General features: G+C 48.4%; 2 protein-coding genes across 3 annotated transcripts in view; one reads left to right on the top strand and one right to left on the bottom strand.

Moving 5' to 3' along the window:
- The window catches only part of SIX6 (SIX homeobox 6), a 284160-nt gene that overhangs the window by 199294 nt on the left and 68032 nt on the right, over positions 1-16834 (bottom strand). The gene's annotated exons all lie outside the window — the stretch shown is intronic.
- On the top strand, positions 5603-15642 carry LOC309339081 (homeobox protein SIX1). 2 transcript variants are annotated; one of them, XM_081856944.1, is made up of 2 exons: positions 5603-6239; positions 13942-15642. In XM_081856944.1, the coding sequence occupies exons 1-2, from the start codon at positions 5739-5741 to the stop codon at positions 14293-14295; spliced, it is 855 nt and encodes a 284-aa protein (XP_081713070.1). In that variant the 5' UTR covers positions 5603-5738; the 3' UTR covers positions 14296-15642. The 2 variants fall into 2 exon arrangements, with proteins under 2 accessions (XP_081713070.1, XP_081713069.1); XM_081856943.1 differs by having other exon boundaries at positions 5608-6298.

Raw genomic sequence — 16834 nt, 5'->3', positions numbered from 1 at the left:
AACTGCCAAGTATTCTCTGCAGAGCCGGATATAAATGTTTAGGGGATGTGGGTGTAAGTGTTGGAGGGTTCTCCACAAACACACAAAACACACACACACACACACACAGAGAGAGAGAGAGAGAGAGAGAGAGAGAGAGAGAGAGAGAGAGAGAGAGAGAGAGATTAATCCACAGCGTTGTTCGTAGCCGACTGCTGCTAGATAGCATGTGGGCTCTGCTGATATATTTATAACCGGCCCTTTAAAGAGAATCCTCATCTCGTCCAGCGCGGAGCTACAGAATGATAAATCCCGTGTTTGTTTCTCAGACGTTTGAAAAGGATCCCAGGGGAGGGAAGCGGGTTGAGGGGGTTGGTGGCAGCAGCAGACAAATAGCTGTCAGGCCGGAGAGAGAGTTATCTCCCCCAATTTGGTTCAGATCTGTCTTTCGCCTCGCCCGCCAGTCCTGCAGGTATAATCTGTCAGACCTTTGGCCTATTTTTAAAAAAGAAGACTTAAAAAAAAAAATAATCCCTCCTGTCCTTATTTTAAAAGCATTAGCCGCAGTAAACATCCATTTAGCAAACACCTCTTTGAGAGAGGCATTTTTTTCGCGGGGGGGAAGCTTTCCAACCTCTCTGTGCTAATAGGAGGGGGGAAATATTTTGCGCATCTGTTATAGACTTTGGGGTATGTTGGGGCATATAATTTTGTGAGTGTGTGGAGAGAGAGAGAGAGAGAGAGAGAGGAGAGAGAGAGAGAGAGAGAGAGAGAGAGAGAGAGAGAGAGAGAGAGAGCGCCTTTCTAAAGCGTCGCGTTCCGGTCCCCACGCAGCTGCCTTGTCAATAAGAAGTCCGTTCCAAGTCGAGACATTTTTTGCTGGCAGGGACATTCATTGCAGCAGCTTCTCTGAAGGCATCACGAGGACCAAAATAAAGTGGGGAAAAGTACCAGGTCGGGTGGGACAATTCGTTGCACCGGCCGAGGGGAGCGGGTAGAGATTGTCTCCCTATATGCATATTATATCCACACGCATAAAGTGGTGTAATAGTGCCAACTTGAATAAAAAAAAATGGGGGGGGCGCTGATCACAAGACACATGCACCGTTTGACTGGCAATGCCCATCAACTTGTAGGGAGCTGGCCCTCAGAATATTTTATTGGGGAGCGAAGGGCCAGCTGCCCCTAAGTGGTGGCTCCTATGCAGTGGCGCTTTCAAAAAAAGATGGGGGGCAGATGTCGTCCAGGGCCCGCTTTGCAGAGTGTGCAGGAGGGGTCTCACCTCTTGAAGTCGTCGAAAAGGGAAAGATCCGCCCCAACACTCACCTAATGCCTTAAAGTCCATATGATCTGAAATTGCTAAACTGTGACCACTGGGTGATGCACAGCCACGGCGCTTGGGCCTGCGCCTTTCTCTGGCTTAAGGGCACTTTCTGCAAGATCCAGAAAGATGAGAAGAACCGGGTTCAATTCAGCCCCAAACGAACGGGCTCCTCGAGTGTGCAAAAGAAAATCCGGCCCCGTTTTCAGACCTGGCGGTCAAAAGCCAAGGCGCGAAAGTGTCTTTGCCTTGTGGTTTCATAATACCGAGGCACAGAGCAGACCGACCAAGGCAGAAAGGATGTTTGGCCGGCGCGGTCGTTGTCGGGAGCAAAGAGGATCCTATGCATTTACACGTGACAGGGACACGCAGAGAGGCGTGCAAACAGATCGAGGAGCATTGGGCCTTCTTTCTGCGGACCCGAGTTAGGTCATTTTAAGGCTGTGGAATTAAGGATCTTAAGCGCAACCGCTGTCTTTGGATGGCAAATGCGCGTTTCTTCAAAATGTGTCCTGGCCTGATGTAATTTTAAATCTTCTTCCACCGTATTACTTCTTGGTGAGCAGTTGTACACAAACCCTGCTGCCTGCATGCTTTCCCTTTTATTCCTGCGAGTAAAAGGGGGAGAGAGAAAACGACGTAAAAGAAAAGAAAAACTGATAGCCAAGCATTCCGGATGCCACCCCCACGAATATCTCTGATCTAGGCAGCCTCTACAGGGGTTTCAGCCCTCCTACTAAGGGAGAGGGACACCCGGGCCTTCCTCAGCCGTCCCCTAACATCTAACTTCACGGGGTTAGTTATAGTCACCGTCGCCGTGCTTGTGAGTGTGGTCTCGCGTTCCCACCACAAGCGACGCGGGCGAGCAACACAACACGTGTTCAGATTCCAACCTCTACGACGTTGCGATGGAAGGACTATGACCCGGTTGGAAGAGTCAGTTAGGATATATGAACATCAGTCCAACCAAGGACAAAAACCAAATCTCAGGTCTGATTCACGAACCTGCTGAGACGCTGATGAAAACCGGTACAGTGGTGCCTCGGGTTACGAGCTTAATTCGTTCCGGAGGTCCGTTCTTAACCTGAAACCGTTCTTAACTTGAGGTACCACTTTAGCTAATGGGGCCTCCTGCTGCTGCCACTGCGCTGCTGCTGCGCGATATCTGTTCTCATCCTGAAGCAAAGTTCTTAACCCGAAGACTATTTCTGGGTTAGCAGAGCCTGTAACCAGAAGCGTATGTAACCTGAAGCGTCTGTAACCCGAGGTACCATTCTTGAGCGCTAAAGGAAGCCTAATGCTGCGATCCTATATACGCACCGGGGAGCTTTAAGTCCCAACCAGCATTCATAGGATTGCGCCTGTACGCTGAAGCTGAAACCCCGCGGAAGCACAAAAATAAACAAACCACAAGGGGGGGGTGTCAATAGAACAATGGGGTATGGATGGAGGGGTCGCTGGAACTATGCCCGCGAAGCATCCTAAGTAGTAAAAAGCGCGATACAAATGCTAAAGCATTATTATTATTATTATTCGCAGTTGGGGAAGGGTCGTAGCCCCGTGGCAGAGCATCTGCCTGAGACCCCCTACTGGAGACAATGGACCGCCGCCGGCTGTCCATGTAGACGACACAGATCTGGACGCAGCAGTCAGTGGTCTGACTGGGGGCAGGAGACAGCTCCCCACGTTCCCAGTTGGGAATAAATTGGACGGCTGACATCTACCGGACTTCGCTTCTAAATACAAAGATGTGGGATCAAAACAGACGCGCGATTGGTTTTAGGGGTGCGGGGCGACCACCTGCAATGCTTAAGGACCCCGACTTCGAAGCAAGTCCCCATTCTCCCTACTTTTTGCTGCAGCATCCGACTTAACACCGTTATCCCTCTGAACGTAGGGCGGCCTTATAGTGCGTCATCAGGTTTTGGGGAGTCTCTCCCAGCCTTCATTGGAGCTGCACCCGCATGCAAGGCAGATGTTCTGACATTGAGATGCTCTGACATTACCTTCTCCTAATCCAGCGGTACCCAAAGCGGCGCCCTCCATAAATTGAGGGACTATAACTCCCGTTATCCATGACCACCGACCAAACTGAGGCAGATGGGAGTTGTAGTTCAACAGCACCTGGAGGGCACATCACCCTCTGGTGTTGTTTTTGGGGGACCCCGGGAGTTCTGCCTGACTAGATGCACCTCAAAAAGCGTTCTCTCCTCGTAAGCGCCGCTGTTGGTCACTTATCGCCTCCAAGATAAGTACAGCTCATAAAAGGCTCTTCGTTTCGTCCTTTTCGGCAGCGCTGCTGCTGCGCTTATCTCGCCCTCATCGTCCTTATCTCAAGCCCTGCCCTTGCTACTGACAATGGATTACCTTTGTTTGGAGAGGCTCTAATTGTTTCTCCCTCCCTTCCCCAAATCATCTTCCTCCTCCAGGAGGAACCTCCTAATTGCTTTTTGAACCAAAATGAGGATTAGCAGAATTCAAGGGAGGGCGCGGGTGGCTACACGCAGTGCAGAAAATACGGTAAGACAATTCTGACACCACCCGCAACCCCGACCAGGGTTGCGCCAGCTCCCCATAACATACTAAGTTGGTCGCGAGCCCCATTGAATTCAAGTGACAGCTGTTTCCGAGTCACCGTCCACAGAATCGGGCAGCATCTTTGGAGTTTTTACTAGGAGGGCCACCTCTTGATGGATGGGGGTCCACGCCCCTGATTAATATGCCGAGGACAGCAGCTTCATTAGGGGGGAAAACAACAACTGCATTTGTTTACTCGGAAATAACCTGCGCTCCGTTCAGCGCGCCTGACTTCCAGGACAGGATGCGCAATTACGCGGCGATCAGGTCAGATTGCAAGAGGCGCTTACTCCGGAGTCATCTTGCTGAGGCCGCGCTGCATGGAGTGTTTCAGCCCGGTACCGTTCGTTCCAGAGCGGATCGCGGATTTTAAATAGGCCTAACTCCGTCTGCACAGGCGAAATATGTGCTGGTTCGATTCCAGTACCTATTACTTAACGTCGACAGGGTGCCCTTTCTGTCACCTTACGTTTGGAGGCTGTATTGACCGCATGGGCATCGCTTTTCGTGATGTAATTGGAATACGCGCTCCTGCGCGCTCCCGCGTCCGCTCCTGGCATAATTCGAATTCCCACCAATTTACACGCAGAGAGAGGCCTTCTGCAACACTCCTGGTGGCAGCCCAAAGCCATCGCTTTTAAGCTTCACCTCTTTGAATGCAAAAAATAAATAAATAGTAATATGTATTTCCGAGGAGGGTGATGATTAATAAATGAATGAAAGAATAAGTAACAATAAGATGCCCACCTTGGCTTCCCTAGCCTCTTAAGACACAGTTATGGCGCTCCTTTCATTATTTATCGCGCGCCATAACCTATTCATCAGGGGCATCATTAATTCATTCTCAACATTAAGGTAATTAAATATGAGCTCACCGGGAATCAGCAGGTCTGAAAATAAAGGCGGGGGGGGGGGGACGAAGGGAGAGGAGGTTTGCTGGCTGGCTGGCTGGCGAGCTAGAGGAGAGATGGGCCCGCAGAGGAAGGGGGAGAGAGCTGGGCTGGGTATGGTATGGGTGGCTGTCTTTTTCTTTTTTCTTCTAAAAAAAAGAGAGTCTGCAATAATTGATTTGCACAGAGTTTAGTTCCCCTTAGGTGACACTTGAGAAGCAGCTCGAATTGCAGGGTCCTGACGTGTCTCCCCTCTGGAGGGAGGAGGAGGAGGAGGAGGAGAGAGCGAGAGACCAAGAGCCGCCCTATCTGTCTCCTTCGCCTTTCTTCGCCACTCAGTCGGCCCCTCGGCTGCAGCCAGAGCCACAGCGAAGCGGACCTTGCCAAGCCCCCGTCGCCAGCGCCCGCTCTCTCTCTCGCTTGCTCGCTCGCTCGCGCACCAACCAACCAGGCCGGAGCCGCGCCGGGCCGCGCCTTCCTTCGGCTGCTTATTTCTGCTGCGTCCTGGGCGGCGCGCGCTCTCGCTCTCCCTCTCCCGGGCGCAGCTGCTGCTTTGCTGGACGCGCGTTCCTATAGGGCGCTGCAAACATCCAATCCAAGGGAGCCCGGAGGACGACGGGGCGGCTTTCAGCTTGGCTGCCGTCGGAGATCCCGACCCAAAAGTTTCCTGCGCCTGCAGCGACAGCGCCGGAGCATCCATTTCCTTTGCGCCTCGCCCGCTGGGTTTTTGTCGGGGGCGCTTTTGCCTCCCTGCTTGGATTCGCCAAGGGTCTTTTTGGAGTTTGCGCCTGGGGGTGAGTCTCTGCGCGCCTCCCCTTCTTCTGCCTGTGTGGGGAGGGGGGCGGCGCCCAGCGCTGCTTTTTCCTCTCTCCCCCCACCCCACCACCCCGCCGGTCCTTCTGCCGGTTCCGGCCAGCTAAGCGAGCGCCGGGTGGCGGGCGCCCCGTCGGCGGCTCGGCGCCCCTGTCGCCATGTCCATGCTGCCGTCTTTCGGCTTCACGCAGGAACAAGTGGCGTGCGTCTGCGAGGTGCTCCAGCAAGGCGGCAACTTGGAGAGGCTGGGCCGCTTCCTGTGGTCGCTGCCCGCCTGCGACCACTTGCACAAGAACGAGAGCGTGCTGAAAGCCAAGGCGGTGGTGGCTTTCCACCGGGGCAACTTCCGCGAGCTGTACAAGATCCTCGAGAGCCACCAGTTCTCTCCGCACAACCACCCCAAGCTGCAGCAGTTGTGGCTCAAGGCCCACTACGTGGAAGCCGAGAAGCTGCGCGGCCGGCCGCTGGGCGCCGTGGGCAAGTACCGCGTGCGGAGGAAATTCCCCTTGCCCAGGACCATCTGGGACGGCGAGGAGACCAGCTACTGCTTCAAGGAGAAGTCCCGGGGCGTCCTGCGCGAGTGGTACGCCCACAACCCCTACCCCTCGCCCCGGGAGAAGAGGGAGCTGGCCGAAGCCACCGGCCTTACCACCACCCAGGTCAGCAACTGGTTCAAAAACCGCAGGCAGCGCGACCGAGCGGCGGAGGCGAAAGAGAGGTGGGTGCTGCTGTTTTGCCAGTCGGAGGAGCGGAAGGGGCGACCAAACTTTGTGTGTGTGTGTGTGTGTGTGTGTGTGTGTGTGTGAGAGAGAGAGAGAGAGAGAGAGAGAGACCTCCAGACAGACGGACAGACGTACAGACAGAGAGCAAGCCCAGCTAAACGCGCTGAGACTTGCATCCGAGTAAGCACGCGTAGGCTCCCGCTATCCGGAATTATCCGTAAGATAACGTAAGCCTCATACAGCCTCATACAGTACATGTCTATTCAGAAGTCAGTCTAGTTTGGGTCTGTGGGGCCTTAAACACCCCCCCCCCGCCCGCCCCCCAGGTATGTTGGATATATAGTTGGAGCCTAAATTTATGGTGATTTATATAGGAAATCTTAACTTTGGCTGGATGGTATCCTATATTCAGTACCAACTATGCCAAATGATCATTCCTAGCGTTTATAATAATAAAAGCAATGATTTTATTATTTATACCCCACCCATCTGGCTGGGATTCCCCAGCCACTCTGGGGGGCATGCAGTACATATAAAAACATAGCAAAACATCAAAAACTTGCTGATACAGTTTACCATCCCCACTGATTTTTAGGCTGCAATGGTATTACCTGGAATAATAATAATAATAATAATAATAATAATAATAATATAATACCCTCTCCTAAAGGACTTGCCTCTCAATAGACATGCCTAGGAGGAGGTTCCTAGTTAAACCCTGCTTTACCTGGGAGTAATCCCATTGAGTTCAGTGGGACTTGCTTCTGAATGGACATGATTAGGATTGCATCATGCCACCCTGACCGTGAAACTCATTGGGCCTTCAGGGCTCAGATGGGCCTGGATCGTGTCCCTAGGGGCTCTTACTTGCTTCTGAAATCTGCGCACAGCCTACGGTGTCATGTTAAATACCTGTTAGTCAAGAGTACTAACAGGTACCCCATAGAAAGGCCGTGTCTTGGTGAAAGAGGCCCTTCTCAAAACCTCCTCAACTCCTTCCCTTGATTGTTGCTTCCAAACCTCTCCTTCCTCCTATTATGTCCTGAGGGAGGAGAATGAAAATAATCACACCCTTTGCGGCATTTTCCTGATGTGGAGTTGTTACAGTTTCTGGCGCTCAGCACAAATAAACGTCACTGCAGTCCTGCTTGGCCTAGGGGGGTTATGCAAATATATATATATTGAAAGGACAAGGTAACTGGAAGGCCAAGATTTCCAGAGTGGCAGCTGCGTCAGTCTCTTGCAGGAAAACAAATCAGAGTCTTTTGACACCTTAAAAGACACATTTGTCAGGGCAGAAACTTCTGTGGACTGAAGCCCACTAAGCAGACCAGCACCTCCTGCAAAAAGAGGTCCCTTTTGCTCCTCTGTTCCCCATTTCCTTTCCTCTCTGGGAGCTAGTCCAGAGTTCCCTGTACTTGATAGAAGCTATCCTGATTCTTTTGGTGCCCAGTAATGTTTCCACTCTCCCTTTTAATCCTCTCCCCCTCAATTCCAGCAAAAGCCCCCTTCCTATTAGATACATCTCCCAAGCTGCAGCAGGATGAGGCACATATGAGCAAAGGAAATAAAAGTGACCAGGAATAACACCCCTCTTGTTTATGCCTCTGCTGGGTTTATTGTGGGCTCAGAAGTCTCCAGACTGGAGTGTTGTGTCTCAGTTTGGCACTGTTTGAAAACCCAAACTAGCTCCCTGGTGAGTCTGCGAGCCACCACTTCCCTTTTGGAGTAGGTTTTTTTAAATAAAAAAATATATAAAAAATTTAAAGTACTGGAGGTCAAAGAGGTGAGAAGGGTGATAGGGGAAGCCGGAAGAGGACTTTGCGGCTTGAGTCTCCTAAGCCTGTTTGAGCAAAAGTAGGTCTCAATGTTCTTGGCTTTGCTTACTCCTGAGTTAGTGTGCATCTGAGAACAGTGTGCTTGTGATTTTTTAAAAAATATAAAATGGCCAGCAATAGGTTAGACAGGTCGACTCAGCAAGCCCACATGCTTTTAGATATGCACACAAAGGCTGCAGTCCTCAACACACTTTTATAATAATAATAATAACCAAGTTGAAAAGATAAATCGTGGAATTAGGATGAACTCTAACCTCAGTTTCCCCCACTGATCAGCCTTGGGGGTTGCAGTCCCTTACCTGGGAGTAAGCCCCATTGAATGCAGTGGGGCTTAACTTCCCCAGTAGGCACGCATAGGCTTGATGGAACAGTCTCCAAAGCTCTCTTTCTCTCCCCCCCCCTCCTGTGTTGCAGGAGGCTGTGGGCAGACTTCCCCCACTCCTAGCAGACCGCGAGGGGGTTAATCAAAGGAGCTGGATGGGTGAGGTTATAGGGAGTCGTTTATCTTCCTTGCAACCCCAGCCACACCCCGCTTAAATTGACGTACTTGACTTTAGGAAGGTTTACATGTGTTTAGGATTAGGGTGTCAGTCCCATTGATGACTCCCAGATCCTCCCCACACAAAACTCGGCAGTAGGTGCAGAAATGAGCCCCTAGTATCACAATAATTCATGCATTATCCAAGTCCGGGGGAATATTCCCACCCGGTTTTGCGCGGCGGAGTGGGATGCCGGCCTCAAAGGCGGTTCTGTTTTATATAGTTTTTAGCAGCATCAAAATAAGGGGGGCGGAAGGGGAAGGAGGGGGAAATAAATGCGTGCCCCAAGAGGTCACAATCTAAATTGCCGAAGGATAACAACCCAGGCTTCCTCCCCACCCCCTACCCCATGCATTCAAAGAATCCCGGGAGCTGTACTTTACCCCCACAGAGCTACAATTCCCAGCACCCTTAAACTATAGCTCCCAGGATACTTTTGGCCGGACGCGCTTGCAATGCAAATCAAAGGTTGCAGAGCAATGGATTTGCCATCCCGGTTGGAGCCGCGGGGCCGAGTGTCCAACTTGGCGGCTCCTCTGTTGTGAAGTTGGGACGAATTGGCGCAGACTCTGGTTTCAGCTGTTGAGGTGTGGTTTTTTTTAAATTATTATTTGTTGCAAACCGGACCCCGGAAGAGGGAGAGAGGGGAGGGAAACCGGAGATCTGTGAGACCCGGTTATCTCCTGTCCCAAGATTGGGCTTAATGTTACTCTGCCGGTAAGAAGTTAGTACCTTGAGAGGGGAGGGAAAGGAAGGGGTCGAGGAGACCCAGCGCCCTTCCTGTCCATCAGATCTTGAATACATGGACGTGACATATATGGTGTATATATACTGTACTGTATTAATCCCCACCCCTGCCCCATCTCTCTTGTTAGTTTGCCTTCTTTACTGGCTGGAGGGGGTGTAAATGATGCCTCCTCACACACACACACACACACACACACACACACACCCGCAAACAGCGCGGGCAGAGAGTTCCTAGCCTGCTGTTGGTTCTGCTTCGCTCTGGAGATGGAACTAGATGATGATGATGATGATGATGATGATGATGATGATGATGATATTTGTACCCCGCCAGTCTGACTCGGTTGCCCTAGCCACTCTGGGCAGCTTCCAGCGTATATAAAAACATAATAACGTATATAAAAACGTCACTTTCCCCATATTTTTCTGGACTCTCATGCAATTAAATAAGCAAGCTAGCAAGCAAGCAAACTGGTGCCTATAGGAGAAGCTCCACCCATTAAGAGTTCAGGATATAATAAATACTAGTGTTTAGTAAGGAGCCGCATTGGTCTTTCTGTGCTCTGCCTCATATTTTTTTTAACGGTTAGAGTTTTTTCTGTACCCAGAGAAGAAGCTACGTCCACTTCCTTGCCTACTGGTCAATTGTTGGGACAATCCCCCCTCCGGATTCTGATTAAACTTGGCATGGATCGGGGCATTTCCCCTCGAGTAAACGTCATCTTAACAGCACAGAAAGCTTTTAAAAGGAATAAAAACCAAGCAGCTGATCCACGCGCTTGGGAGTTAGCCCGAGGGGACTCCGAGGTTTGGGTAAACAGAGGGGATCTCTGCAGGCGCGCCCGACCTCTTCTTTTCCGGGGAAGGCGTAACGTGTGAATGCAGGCTAGAAAGCTGGAGGGATACTTTAAAAATGATAATAACTGACACTAGTTTAATAGCTTTCGTTATAATAAATCAAGTAGCCTTAATCTTTCGGTATTTACACTTTGACAAATACTTTTTTGACACCTGATGTTGCAAAACCTCCCATCTTTTGCTCGCTCTGTTTGTGCACGCTTCTGAATATTGTGGGGAGGGAAGAGCAACCATTTTATTTATTTATTTTCAAAAAGCCGAACTGAACCTTGTGGCTCGGTTTAGGTTCCCGGGGAAAGGCCCAAACCGGTTTAACGCGTCGCTTGCGAAACTGCATTGAAATGGTTTTTTTTTCCCCTTTTCTGCGGCTGTTTCCCCCGCATCCTGAGCATTCCAGAGTTGAAAGCTCCGTTTTCCAAAAGAGCGAAGGTCCTCGGCGGTTATTTATTATTTTTAGCTTCCATCCTAAACATTTAGAGGGTTGTGCTGCTGGAAGCGGCTGTGCAGAGACACAGCTTTTCCAAATGCATTTTATTTTTCGACGCCGCGACGAGGACGCGCCGACTAGACCCGCGTCTCCTTCACCTAAGCTAACACTGACATCACTTCGGCTGAGATGTTCCGGCTGCAGCTGTCTAAATAGGAGGCCAAAAACGTGGCAGCTGCAACGATGAAGCCATTATTAAAATATGAACCACTCTTCAGAGAATTGTAAAACATATACATGCGCGCGCGCACACCCCCCCCCATTATTTGGGGTTTCTTACTCCACCTGAGGCCGTGGGCACGATCCACACTAAGAAAACTCTCTGGAGATACCCCTGATTTCTGCGGGAGAGATTCACTCCATACTCATTGCAATCTTCACTCCATTTACTAGGGAGTAGAACCCACTGGATTCAACGGGATTTAGGTCTGAGCTTCTGGTGTGCCTAGCTCTGTATATATCTTTCCGTGAGCTCTTGGTCGTGTGAATGCAAGGGGTGCGCGCGCGCCCCTGCCTGCTCACTGCTCACTTAAATTCTAATTTCTCACACCCTTGTTTTTACCCATCCGGTAGGGAAGGTTCTCAATACCTTTTTCTTGGCTGCAAATACAACCCGTTCAATCCCGATCCACTCCGTTTCTTAATCCGGATTAACTAATGCCCTGAGATTCCACTCTCCTAATATCGGAAATTGATTTGCAATTCTCACTGCAGCCATAAACATCGACTGTAAGACAGGGAACAATTTATAATTCACAGATTGTGTGACTGTAATAGCCAAAGGGGTATGAAGTCGGAAATTTAACCCAAAGGATGTTAAGAGAACCACCAAGATAATACTGGCCTTCAAGCAAATGTATTTAGGGGCTCAGCTGTGGGCCCATCAGCCTGAAATCAGTAGGGCTCATTACTCCGATTTTTAAACACCCTTTTTGAAATTCAGTCCCATGGATTTATTTATTTTTAACAGCGTGTTGTTGATAATCGGGATTTTGTACCCAGTTCCCCAACGCGCACCCTGCGTGGAAGCAGAAACCACCGACAAGCTTCAGTGGCGAGTGGGGTTCAGAAAGGCTGCCTGAGAAATGCCCGACCCCCATGCTAATTTTTGTCTGGCCGTTCTACTCGCGTGTTTGACCTAGGTTGTGTGAATGCGCACTTGCCTTAGGCGCGATCGCTTGTTCCTCGCAGAGGGCGGCGGACTTTCGACTCGAGCGAAAGTCTCTGTTAAGGTGACCCGCACAGAAAAAAGGGAGGCGCAGGAAGGTCGCCTTTTAAGCTGCCCCCCCCCATCTCAACGGAGCTGCGCGCAGGAGAGGAATTTCCGTGCGCTGTACTCGCCGCGGGTTTTACTTTACTTCCAAGCAAAGCGCTCCGCTAGATCATCTCTAAGGGGGCAATAGATGCCCCTTTACCAGGAGTGAAACAACAGGTTTTCTGGTGCTTAGACGGGATAGAAATGTGCGCTATATTAAACTGCAGTTATTACCTCCCCTTGTTTTGCAACGAAGCCGCAATTGCTACGGGCGACGGACGCAGCTTTCGCTTCTTCCGTTCCCCCCACCAGAGTGCAAGGAAAAGGTTGCGTGTTTGCATTTATGTAGAGGCGACCGTGTTCTGCTGTCTCCATTGCAGACGATCCGGGGATTGCCTGGTTGTCTGTATCAGCCTACCACGCAGGAGGCATTGGTGTTTTTTCCTTTTCCTTTTCTATGCATGCAGGGAGGGGATGGGGAGAGAAACAGTGACTCAGACAAAATTATATATTTTTATAGGGAAGGGGACAACTTTCACTCTTTCTGGCTAAGTTCCACCAAGTTAAGAAATCCTGATTCTAGCGTTCACCCCTTAGAAATAAAATGTTTTTTGCTTCTCGAGGGTGACTGGGGGAGGTTTTTATAGAAAATGTTAGGAGCTCAGGACAGTATTGTCCGTCCTCTGAGCTAATGTGAAATATTTGCAGCCTTGATCCTAACTGGCGTCTTCTTTTAGGGTTCTATGTGTAGTTTTTAAAAACCCATTCTTTGAAGTTATTTAGGGCATGAGCTAGCCAACTATTAAAGCAGTTGCTTTTCTCAACTCTCCCTCCATTGATAATCCAGTCTTAATCTCTCACACTTTGGCTTCAACCTGATCTTGGACCTAGCCTGTCTTTTTTCACATTTGTAAAAAAAAAAAAGGTTGCTTTTTTTAAAAAAAAAAATGGCCAAGCATACTTCATTTAAAATAGCTTTTAGGCTGCCTTGAAGGGTAAAAACACTGTCAAGGTGGCTTGCAAGATAAAAGGAGAATAAATTGTGTGTTTTCCTCAACCGATTTCAAAACACGACAAAACAGAAATTACTGGAAGTTTCCCTCACCTTTTTTCTGACTTCTCTTCCTACACTGTTCTACTCTGATTGTACAACATTCTCCTTTGGAAGCGAGTTCCATTAATCTAAATCTTTTTTAGGATCTTAAAGGGGTTATTTAACCTGATAGAAGGACTGCCTTGATACTCAAGACAAATATCTGACTTTCCCCCAGAAAACAAAAGTCAACGAATTTTCAGTTTTTGCCCTTCTAACCCTGAGCATTCATGGAAGTTAGGTCTACTGATTTCAGTGGGACTTCCAAGGCAAAGTGTTCAACAGAACAGCCTTAAAAAGAAGGGGTCGTGTGCGTAGTTCCTTAGGCCCCATTGAACACAGCAGGGTGGGCGCTTAATTCTGAATAGATGAGGGGCAGGATCTGGCCGTGCACCATGACAAACAGATTCTATTGTACAGTTTCCTTGAAAATAAGCCGAGCGAAATTTCAAGGCGATTTATATCTGCTGAGAAACACCATACTGAAATATGTGCTGCCCAAAAATCTCCTTTTGCTGTGTAGAATGGCTATATAAATGGTGTTTAGCATCCAGAGCTTTCCTCCCCACCCACTGTGATTCCACTAGGTGGCTTACTTGGGAGTAAGTACCATCAGAGAAGCTTACTTCCAGCACTGGGACTTTAAAACCGCTGGTGGCTTGAGCAAGTGACAGTGAACTTTCAGTAGAGTTTTCCCCTTGCGTAATTGCATTTCTGCCAATTTAGGCTGATGGGACATTCATTCCCTCCCCTCCTTGGCCCTTGCTTTTGCAACCAGCTTGGTCTATGACCAGTTTCTCATTTCTCTGCCTCTCTTTTTCCCAGGGAGAATACGGAGAACAACAACACTTCCACAAACAAACAGAACCAGCTGTCTCCCCTGGACGGCGCGAAGCCGCTCATGTCCAGCTCGGAAGAGGAGTTTTCGCCCCCACAGAGTCCGGATCAGAACTCAATCCTCCTGCTCCAGGGCAGCCTCAGCCATGCCAGAAACTCCACCTATTCCTTGACGGGCTTGTCCGCCTCCCAGGCGACTCACGGCCTCCAAGCCCACCAGCACCAACTGCAAGACTCTCTCCTAGGCCCTCTCACCTCCAGCTTGGTGGACTTGGGTTCATAATCCGGAGAGACAGGGATGGGGGTTTCTCCCACCGCCACCACCCAGTGGTTTGTAAATAAGGGGACATTGTCATGAATTATTTTTCCTTCCTGCTCCCGTTGCCCAACCCACTCGGTTTTGTTTTGTTTCCCGAGAGCTCACCTGGCGATTCTTAAGTGACTTCTAAAGATCTCTTCCAAAGCCCTTCTCTGACCCCCACAAAGGCCTGTCTCCACTTCTCATTTATCCAGCTCTCCTCCCGGCATCCTTGTCATTATGTCTTAGCGGAAGCCAAACAGAGATAGCACACACCCATGGGCATGCTATAAACAAAACAACAACACCCCCCAACACACACAACAGGCACACCCCTCCATTTGTGTCTCACATTTCTTCACACACACACACACACATATATATATATATATATATATATATATATATATATGCTTGTCAGCTAGAATTACAAATGAATTCATTTATTTAAAACGTTGGTGGGCATCACCCAGCGAAATCAAGCATTTAAGTTTTTAAATATGAGTGTTGAGCTTTATAGAACGTGCTTGGTTTTTTGGCTGGATCTTGTCTGTTCCCTTTCCTGTACACTATAATAGTGTATGTGTGTGTGGGGGGGGGGGGATATTTTAAGCAGGAACTGGGAAGTGTCTTTGCCCAGAAGTTAAGTCCTCCTAAAGTCAGTGGGACTGGCAGAACAATTCTGTGCATATTTACTCAGAAGTCATTTAAATGGGGCTTACCCCACTCCCAGCACCCCCAGCCCTAAGACTGCATAATTCTTCAGCCTTTACTTTCTAGTAAGTGTGTCTTGGGCTGTCTCCATAGGCAGTAGTGAGGTTGTTGTCCTGGCTTTAATTCTTAGGAAATATGAAAGCGCGGTTGGGGGGTCGGGGAAAGAGGAGTAGCGTATCTTAAAACTTTTGTTTTGAAAGTTTGGAGATCTGGCAAGGGCAAATTAAGTTTACATTTTTCTTCTTGGTCAGATGTAGCGTTCTGAAAAAGATTTTGAAGTAGCTTAAAAACTGAAAAGATGATGATGCAGTATTAGGTGAAGAATGTAAGTGCCTATGTCTTAACGCAGATCGTGTGAGGCCTTTTTACGTTAGAGTAAATTTTAAGTGTGACGGTACACTCATGTCAGTCATTTTTACGTTTGTGGTGAATTTAGGCAATTAATCCATGTGACTCTTTTTTTAAAAAAAAAAACCAACAACAACACAAAACCCAACAAAACACAGCGACGACAAAAATAGGAACAATTTTACCCAGACATATATCTACCATAACCCACATTCTTTTTATAGGTTTTCTTTCTGTCTTTCTCAACTTTACCTCCTTCCCACCTCACCTCCTAGTTTGGCTTGCAAAAATATACAGGGGGGGAAATAAAAATCAAAGTGGCAATTTGATTTTTGTTACCAATAGTAGCATGTGCTTTTTCTTTCCAGGTTTCTTGTACCCAAAGAAGTCTAAATTAAATCATGATGATAAGACTGAAAACATAAAAGTCTAATATTTTTATTTCTTTATAAATAGATTAACAGGTAGCCTATATCTTTGCAAACACACCTCCCTTCCCTGCTAGTCTGTCAAGGCCTGAAGGTTACTTCTGAAGTTGGGGTTTTAAATCTGTTTACTCCCGCTTAGCCTTTCAGTGAAGGCCTATGGGAGGGAGAGAAAAGGTGTTAAAACCCAATTCAAACCCGATTCTTTCTCCGAGGCAAATGGTCCTGTCCACTATGGCTGTTGACTTCCGACTGTCCCCTCTCCCCCTTGCTTTAAAATAATTTATGGGCCCTGTCCTGTGTTTAGAAAGCATTCATCATTAGAGAGAATAAACATTCAATGGGAAGTGTTTGAAAAATGGAGAAGGCAGTTCAGCTAAGCACTTTCATCACGTCCCCCCTGATCTCAGTGGGAGAGGGTGACCTGTAGGCTTGGATGGAACCCATTGAAACCAGTGGATCAATTAGCAGGAATGTAAGCATGTTTATTTCTGGAATAAGGCCTAGTGGGATCTACTCCCTAACAAATACCTTTTTGAATTGCAGCCAGTGCTGTTCGAACTTACTCAGAAATAAGGCTGCCCTTCTCTTCACATTTACTCCGCAGGGCGGGAAGAAGGTATTCTGGAATAACTCTACAAGTCTTTGATTCTGTGGTTTTATACTGCAGACCCACCAAGTGTCCCTATTTTCCAGGGACAGTCCTGCGCTTACAGAAGCCGTCCCGGTTTCTGATTTGATTCCGGAATGTTCCGCTTTTCCTTAGGATGCCCCTATTTTCATTGTAGAAATGTTGGAATGTTTGGTAGGATGTCCCTATTTTCAACAGAGAAATGTCAGAGAGTATGGAATTATCCAACTCCTCAAGCTGTCTGAAGGCAGCCCTATATAGGGAAGTTTTTATATATGTTGGAAGCTACCCAGAGTGGCTGGGGAAACACATTCAAGAGGGATGGGGCATAAATAGTAATTTATTATTATTATTATTATTATTATTATTATTATTATTATTATTATTTTATTATATAAAGATAAAGGTAAAGGGACCCCTGACCATTAGGTCCAGTCGTAAACGACTGGGGTTGCGGCGCTCATC

Source organism: Podarcis erhardii (assembly GCF_964252035.2).
Source record: "Podarcis erhardii genome assembly, chromosome: 1".
NCBI classification, from domain to species: domain Eukaryota; kingdom Metazoa; phylum Chordata; class Lepidosauria; order Squamata; family Lacertidae; genus Podarcis; species Podarcis erhardii.
The sequence above is the reverse complement of the archived record's forward strand: the minus strand, read 5'-3'. Positions and strand labels throughout refer to the sequence as shown.

What these genes read in the sequence shown, in the direction of transcription:
- LOC309339081 (XM_081856944.1), top strand. Translation starts at nt 5,739, where the DNA reads ATGTCCATGCTGCCGTCTTTCGGCTTCACGCAGGAACAAGTGGCGTGC. An exon ending in CCGGCCTTACCACCACCCAG is followed by an intron (nt 6,240 to 13,941) that starts GTCAGCAACTGG and finishes TCTTTTTCCCAG; the next exon opens with GGAGAATACGGAGAACAACA.